The sequence below is a fragment of the Primulina huaijiensis genome, chromosome 8 (genome assembly GCF_012295235.1).
Source record: "Primulina huaijiensis isolate GDHJ02 chromosome 8, ASM1229523v2, whole genome shotgun sequence".
Classification (NCBI taxonomy): Eukaryota; Viridiplantae; Streptophyta; class Magnoliopsida; order Lamiales; family Gesneriaceae; genus Primulina; species Primulina huaijiensis.
Genome location: NC_133313.1, coordinates 6364644 through 6373778, shown reverse-complemented (window position 1 = coordinate 6373778; position 9135 = coordinate 6364644). Strand labels below are relative to the sequence as shown.

General features: G+C 34.8%; 1 protein-coding gene across 1 annotated transcript; it reads left to right on the top strand.

The window, feature by feature from the left end:
- Window positions 1-5425: 5425 nt before the first annotated feature.
- LOC140982033 (uncharacterized) lies at window positions 5426-8301 on the top strand. Its single transcript, XM_073448450.1, has 2 exons — window positions 5426-6002; window positions 7949-8301. The coding sequence occupies exons 1-2, from the start codon at window positions 5495-5497 to the stop codon at window positions 8299-8301; spliced, it is 861 nt and encodes a 286-aa protein (XP_073304551.1). The 5' UTR covers window positions 5426-5494.
- The last annotated feature ends 834 nt before the right edge of the window (window positions 8302-9135 follow it).

Sequence of the window (9135 nt, the reverse complement as noted above, 5' to 3'; positions counted from 1 at the left end):
CATTAAGAGCCATCTCTGAATCCACGAATGAGGCCTGATGCTCGGCCTTAGAATAGACATTAGCCTTGAATTAGGCCAAGGAACTCTTGAACCCTTCTTCAAAGTAGACGACGGCCCTTCCAGCACGGAGTCTCTCAAAATCCGAGGATTGAATTAACTTCTTCTTTTTTCGAGCCCATGTGGCTTCAGCCTCCCCTTCACGCCTCTGAGCCTCGTCCATCAAGCATTGAATCCTCAGCTCGACCTTCTTGAAGTTGTCATGAGCACTCTCTAGGTCAAGATCTAAGTGAGAAGCCAAGACTTCATACCAGGGCCAACCCTCTTCTTTTAATCTAACCTCATAAGCCTTTAATTTCCTCGGTCTTTTAGATTTTTCAGCTCGGGTTTCAGGAAGACATGGTTCTGGATATTTTTCTAAGGGTTGGGATGGTCCGGGTTCAATTGTTTGAGACACTGGATCATCTAAATAATCAAATATTTCCAGAACAAAGGATTCATCGGGGGAAGACATCTCTAATCCTAGACTTAATCGAAATGAATAAACTTACTGAAAGGGGTCTGATGGTAAGTGGTCGGGCGTACAAAATGCTGGTTGGGAAAGCTCTCGAAATTTCAACGGAGTAATGGCTCCACTACAAGAAAAAAGCCTAAAGACAACGATGAATAACCGTTGTTGTAAGCTCTGAAAAACCGTTGTTAAAGCCCCTGTTGTTAAAGGGTTCGCTCAAAGGCAAATGTTAAAAACCGTTGTCGTAGATCAGCGACAATGATTTTTCACCGTTATTAAACTGTTATGTTTCAGCGGTATTAGCAACAGTTTAAGCAAAATCATCGCTAAATTTAGCGACGGCGACGGTTTTCCATCAAATCTGTCGCTAGACATGATTTCCGTCGCTAATTTTTTCAGTAAAATTAAAAAATTACTTTTAATAATTTAATAATTCTAAAAAAAACTTATAATATGACTATGCTAACAATATTCATGATCTTAACTAACACTTTAAATTTAGANGAACATCCATCCTGTTTGAGTTTTATGTTTATTACTTATCCAATTTCGGTTTCAAGTCAAAAGGACTCAGAAAACCATCCTCTCGGGTTTTATGTTTATTACTTAGCCAACTTTTGTTTCTAGTCAAAAAGGCTCGGACAACCATCCTGTTCGGGTTTTATGTTTATCACTTAGCCAATTTTGGTTTCAATTCAAAAGGGCTGGAATGATCCTGTTCGATTTTGATGTTATTACTTAGTCAATTTTGATTTCAAGTAAAAAAGGTTCAAACATCAATATGTTCGAGTTTTGTGTTTGTTAACCAATTTGGGTTTCAATTCAGAAGGATCGGGACAACCATCCAGCTCGGTTATCATAAATTGACTGAAGCTATGAATGTAAATTATGAAGCATAAATTTTTTCATAAATCTGAACTAGCCATTACAAATCAAAAAGCGCCAAACACGACATACAAAAAGGAAAAAAATTAAATTCAGGGGGACTAGGGGTCGTTCGCATCTCCACCCTTGGTCTGATCTTCTTGATCGGACATTTCTCCTTCCCCGGTCATATCATTAAGAGCCATCTCTGAATCCACGAATGAGGCCTGATGCTCGGCCTTAGAATAGACATTAGCCTTGAATTAGGCCAAGGAACTCTTGAACCCTTCTTCAAAGTAGACGACGGCCCTTCCAGCACGGAGTCTCTCAAAATCCGAGGATTGAATTAACTTCTTCTTTTTTCGAGCCCATGTGGCTTCAGCCTCCCCTTCACGCCTCTGAGCCTCGTCCATCAAGCATTGAATCCTCAGCTCGACCTTCTTGAAGTTGTCATGAGCACTCTCTAGGTCAAGATCTAAGTGAGAAGCCAAGACTTCATACCAGGGCCAACCCTCTTCTTTTAATCTAACCTCATAAGCCTTTAATTTCCTCGGTCTTTTAGATTTTTCAGCTCGGGTTTCAGGAAGACATGGTTCTGGATATTTTTCTAAGGGTTGGGATGGTCCGGGTTCAATTGTTTGAGACACTGGATCATCTAAATAATCAAATATTTCCAGAACAAAGGATTCATCGGGGGAAGACATCTCTAATCCTAGACTTAATCGAAATGAATAAACTTACTGAAAGGGGTCTGATGGTAAGTGGTCGGGCGTACAAAATGCTGGTTGGGAAAGCTCTCGAAATTTCAACGGAGTAATGGCTCCACTACAAGAAAAAAGCCTAAAGACAACGATGAATAACCGTTGTTGTAAGCTCTGAAAAACCGTTGTTAAAGCCCCTGTTGTTAAAGGGTTCGCTCAAAGGCAAATGTTAAAAACCGTTGTCGTAGATCAGCGACAATGATTTTTCACCGTTATTAAACTGTTATGTTTCAGCGGTATTAGCAACAGTTTAAGCAAAATCATCGCTAAATTTAGCGACGGCGACGGTTTTCCATCAAATCTGTCGCTAGACATGATTTCCGTCGCTAATTTTTTCAGTAAAATTAAAAAATTACTTTTAATAATTTAATAATTCTAAAAAAAACTTATAATATGACTATGCTAACAATATTCATGATCTTAACTAACACTTTAAATTTAGAAAAAATTAAAGCGAAAAAATTTACCCTAAATCGAAATTAAAATCGTGTAAGAGAAAAAAATTTTAAGTGTTGTGAAGTAGTATGAGGAAAACGGACCGAAAACGCGGATATTTATAGACAATTTGTGCCGGTTTTTGGTTAAACAGTCGCTAAATATAGTGATGATTTTGTTAAATTCGTCGCTAAATTTAGCGACTGTTTTACTTAGCGACAGTTTCAGTAAAACAGTCGCTAATTTAAAACATGCGACAGTTTTTCTTAAAACCGTCACTATATATAGCACAGAATATAAACCGTCGCTAAATTTAGCGACGGTTTTCTATTTTTAAATTAGCGACAATTTTAATATAGCAATGTTTAAATGAACTGTTGTTGTTTGTCCAAAAAACATACTAATCGACAACGATTTTCTAAAACCGTTGTCGAATGTTCAAAAAAACACGCTAATAGACAACGGTTTATCGAAAAACGTTGTCTTTGACCCCCCAAAAAATGCTAAAAGACAACAGTTTTTAGAAAACCGTTGTCTTTTGCTTAAAAAAACACACATACGACAACGTTTTTCACTAAAACTGTTGTTAAAAAATATACGTCAACGGTTTTAGTGAAAAACCGTTGTCGTATGTGCGTTGTTGAAGGCTGTTTTTCTTGTAGTGCTCGGAGAAAATAAAGGTGAAAATAAGGGGAGGAAAGTCTTATATTTATACTCGGGAGTAGAGCTGTGAGAGGATCTAGGCCATCCATTTATGTTTCACCCGGATCATCATCTGCACCATTCGGTATGCCACGTGGGCTCAAAGAAACACACCTCAAAAACGAAGAACACAAAGAGAAGGGCTCGGAGTCTGACCAGATTTTTTAGTCTAAACTTCATACTTATTTTAGACTAAAAGAAAGGAGGTGCTATTGATGCCCCTAAAATTGACACATCTAGATGGATCCAAGCTCATCCATAAATTGGACATAGTCCTTTAAGGCCCATGACTCATTATTGATCAATAGTTCGGTTACTGAGCTCAATCATATAGTAAGGTGTCCGAGCCCAGGAGTCCGAGCTCGTGAATTTCTATCAGGGCCGGACCTCTTAACACTTTTTATTAAAGGTCCAAATTGTTTACTAGAAGTACGAGCCCATTAATATGGCCGGGAAGTTCGAGCTCTAACTTAGTTTGGGAATATGAAGACATCTTCGTCGATAAAGTAGAAACTCAGATAAATACGGGATTTTATCGAACCTCGTTGAGATAAAACAAGAGTCCTAGCCGCCATAAAGAGTACTAGCTGTTGTGGTCACTGAGACATACTGCATGATACCTCTTATCTCAGGTAGAGTTCTATCTTAACAAGAATTATACTCCCATAAGATCACTAACCTCTCATGCCTCTATAAATACCAGATATTGGCCTACAGTTTTCTTAACTCACACTCTCTTAGCACTAGCTACTATATCTCGCTCTTAAGTTCGTTATCCAGACTGAATTAAGCATCGAAGTGATCGCGCCGAAAAATTCTTCGACGCCCCTTGACCCTAATTTTTGTCTGTGCTGAATCCAGATTACCGACTCGAACCACTCAGCCACGAAGATTTGAAGACTAGCTCTTCAAACCAAACCCAAAGTAAAATTTTGATATAATTATAGATCTTAAATTAATTTATACAAATCGTCAACGTAAAATGGTTCTTTTCAACGAAATAAAAAACTTTGCAAATCAAAATTCTGATTTTTTAATGATATTTTGCGAAAGGTGCTTTAAAAAAAAATAGTCTTTATAATTTTGAGTTAGAGATAAAAAAAAAAAAAAATACATTTGATGCGTACGTGTATATTTTGGATTTGAAATGTTCAATTTTCATTCTTTTTTAAAAACACAAAAACATATCAATTAATTTTGTGAGGTAGATCTCATATTCATCCCGATTCATAGAAAATATTATTTTTAGTCGTTACTTTTCATTCTAGATATGAATATGATTGACTAGTTTCACTCATATAAATATATAAAATCGTACCACAAAATTAAAGACTCTCTCTTTTAAAAATACTTGCTAAGACCATCTCCAATCANATGGAAGAACAACATCGCGAGTTATTGAATGTTTTGAAACAAAGAACTGCCGAAAGACAACAAAACTACGATCTTCAAAAGATTAGACTTGAACAAGAAGAAAGAAAAATGGATGAAAGAATTTTATACAAAGATTTGAGCAAAATTACTGATCCAACTCTGCGTGAGTACACTAAAGCTCAGCAACAAAAAATATTGCAAAAAAGACTTGAAGATGAACGTCGAGAAAATGACAACTTCGGATCTTATTTTGGAGATATTGGAGGATCGGGGTCTGGTTTACCGCATTACTAAAAATCTTTTTTTGACGTAATTTTTTTTATGTTTCGTAATTTTATGGTTTGTTAGTTATCGTAGTTTGTTTATTGTTTCGTAATTTTTGTTGTTTTTTGTTCGTAATTTGTACCATTTTAACGCATTATTAATTTAATCTGTGTTTTTTTTTATTTTTTATTTTTACACTTAATTAATTTCTAATCAGAATATTAAAAATTTTATAATTAAAATTTCAAAAAAATATTAATTAATTAAATATTAAACACTTATATTAAATTAATCAAATTAAAAACTAAAAAAAAATAAAAAAAATAAAAAAAAAATTGTGGCGCAGCAATAGAGCTGCTCCAATCCAGCGCCGGTTTTGTGTGCTGGATTGGAGTGAAATATCATGGCACCACAATGGTGTGGCACCAATGTGGTGCCATGATTGGCGATGGTCTAACGTCTTAGACCTGCTCTAAATTTTACTCCCACATGTTTGTATATGTTAATGGAAAATAGCTCACTCGTATTTTTTACCCATCCTCCCATTATTTCTCCATCCAAAAACAATTTCTCTCTGCAAATTCTAATGTCGAAAGAAAATGATCCTCCGAAATGGGAAGCCAAATCCACAGCAAAATTAAGCAAGTCCACCGCAGAAGAGGTGTGGCCGCTCGTCGAGGATTTCTGCAGCCTTAACAGATGGCTCCCAACCATTGACACATGCTACAAGATCGAAGGGTCGAACCGGGAGCCTGGCCTAGTCCGATACTGCGCCACCACTGAAGGCGGTGGAGACTGTGGCGGCGACGGGGTTCTGAGGTGGTGCCATGAGAAGTTGGTTAATATTGACTCAACCGCCAGGAGTTTGAGCTATGAAATTTTGGAGAATAACATGGGAATTAAGGGTTATAAGTCAACGATAAAAGTCGTCCCAATGGACGGTGGGAATGAGCTGCATGGTTGCTTGATCGAATGGTCGTTCTTGGCCGATCCGATTGAAGGGATGAGTTTCGGGGATATGGCTAGTTATCTTGATCTCAGTCTTCAAGGGATGGCAGGAAATATTGAGAAAGGTTTGGAAAAAAGAGATACGAGTCATGTTTCCTTTGACACCAATATGTCATAAATGTCTGTGTAGTTCTTTCCAACTAAAAATTTTAAAATTTTAATTTACGACATTCAAAAGTTGATTAGCCTGTCATATTGTTCTAAATCTATTTATAGGAAGTTCATTGGATGTTCGTTTAGCGTTTAACGCTTGACTTGAACTATTCCGTATTTTAAACGGAGATAACTCTTCTCGTATATATCTTCTTACGAACAATCAACTTGATTTGTCGTTCTTCAACCTCCAACAATTAGGTTCACGATTGAAAGTTGTGTTCTCTGTCTTGATAGTATATAAATTTAGAGGAAATTTGCATTTAGAATCAATAGCCGAAAAGTGACGTCAATCCGGTATTTAATCACAAGATGAATAAGTTGAACTTGGCCTTACCTTCAATTCCTTGAGCCATGGTGATCACAAAAATATTTGTTCAACTTATCATATCGTATCATGTAACACATCCCGCACCAAGCCGAAACTACTATGTTGTATTTTAAGGCATAATTTGATACACATGATAGGATAAACATGTGATATATAATATAAGGATGAGTTAAGGATAAATAAAATATAGAATATTATATTTAATGTTTGGTATGATTTTAATAAGAGTAATTAAATTTATATATTAGATTGTAATGACAAAATTAACCTTATCATAACAAATGTTATAATTTCAAAGTTGTCGTTTGAATTCATATTTTTTATCTGTTGATGTGCCGACACTGTTTGCATGATTCATTTATTTTTACCTAATTTTATATATTATATAATATGATAATTGAGCGTTCGATTTTGTGAGTCAAATCAAATATCAATTTTTAAGGTTAATCGAGTGATACTAATAATTTTATTGAAATTTATAAAAATCATTTATATAATTATCTCGAGTTCATTTATATAATTATCATATTATATAATATATAAAAATAAATAAAATATTTATTTGATTTTAACTTCTACTACTAGCATAGATTTATAAAAATCATTTATAGGGTTTATGATTTTTATATATTAAGGACAATTAAGTCATTTGTGATTTTTTTATCATTAAATTAAAATTATCACATCTCATAAAAGAAATATTTTATCCTTTCATAAAATTATTTATGATAGACTCATGATAATATCATGAACTTTCTAAAAATGTATCAAACATGGGATAAGGAGGATTATTTATCAATATCTTTCTTATCCAATCGACGCAGGTGTATTATCCTCATATAGTTTGGAATAACCCAACCATCGGCCATCGCCCATCCCCATGTATTATTCCCGTATAGTTTACCACCATAAGAACCATAATACATTATAAAAACATCATTTATACTTTCATTTTCGTACTTTACAAAATATTTCGTAAAATATAATGCATCAGTAAAATATGTCCATAATTTCATTTCCTAAAACATTCTTTACATATTAAAATAATTTCATAATATAAAAATATACATTTTCGTACATGCATGTTTATGTACATATTTATATATAATTGATCGACGCAATCATTCATAACATCCGACGACTTTTCTATGAGACACCCATTTTATAAGTACTATTTTGAAAATGACTTATTATCATGCACCCCAATTTAACATTTAAAAAAAATTAATGAATTTATAAATGAATAACTAAAAATAACATTTTCCGTTCAAAAACTGACAACTAACATTTATTTTTAATTAATCTGTGTATTTTATTTAATTTGAAATATAAGTGTTTTGTATTCCTAGACTTGTTTAACCAAATCTAATCTTGACATTTATCTTATATGATTTGTTTTTGGTATTTATCTCTAAGATATAATATTTTATATTTGAATAGAGTCTTATTCCTAATAAACTCTTATTTTCATGTTTTTAGGATCAAGTTCTCATGGAAAGTTAATTAGGTCAAGATATGAAGATTTATATATATGGAATGTTGAGTGAGGAACGAGAGAGGTCGGAGAGAGGATTGCTAAAAGATTGGATTCCATACAACGTAGAGAGTGCTCCGGATATGGACATTATGCAAATGAGTGTGTCAATGGACTTCGTAGAAATAAAAGCATAACAGTTTCCTTGAGTGATAAAGATTCTGATGAAGAACTTGAATCCAGGAAAAGAGATGATTTCACCTCCCTGTCTGTCATTCTGAAGAATACTTACAAACTGCAAGTCATTCCCTTTGGTGTTGCCATTGGTGTTGCAACACTAGGCCACAACACCATTTCAAAGTCACTATGCCTTAATGCTAAATCTCTGGAGAACTTTGACCTTGACGAAATCCTGGAATCTGACTAAGAAGAGCTTACTGTAGAGACTGTCCAAATAATGTATGAAGAACTGTATGATGACTAGCTCAAAAGAAATTAGACAAATTCGATACTCTAGAAGGAAAATATTGAATTAAAGAGCAGTTTGTCTCGACTTGAAATCCTATTGAGTAGGAAGTACCTTGAACTGTGCAAAGTCAAGGATGATCTTGAGAAGGCCTCAAAGACTCTTGTAAACTCCAACTCAAGTTCGTCAAAACTTGACTCAATGCTAACTATAGGAAATGACTGCAGAACTGGTCTTGGATATGTTGAAAGCATATATGAACATGGTGAATCTTCCAACTCCGGATCAACTGTATTTGTAAAGAGAAGTGAAGAAAATTTTGTCCCCTCAATGGTGAAACCTCCTATGAAGACTCTGTCAATCTCAAAACTAGCATCAGAACAAAAGCTGAAACAAAACACAGTTTCTTCATCTCCTTTGAAAGTTGACCCGCCAGTGAAGATGTCACAAACCAAAAGCCAGTGTCAACTTCTAAATCAAAGCAAAGAAAGCGACACTTTATCTGCCACTACTGCCATAAGTCTGGGTACATCAAACCCTTCTACTACAAACAAAGAAACGACTACCTGAATTGGCAATCAAATCGGGTGTTGCACAACACCAAGCACAACAACACAGTCAAAACTTCTTCTACAAAGAAAATATGGGTATCCAAAACCGTTATTCGATGCAATGTCATTTATACTTCTTTAAAAACCAACATTGCCGGAACGTGGTACTTTGACAGTGGGTGCTCACACCACATGACCGGATCCACAGAACACCTCACAGATTATGTTGAAGTAAAAAGTGGTG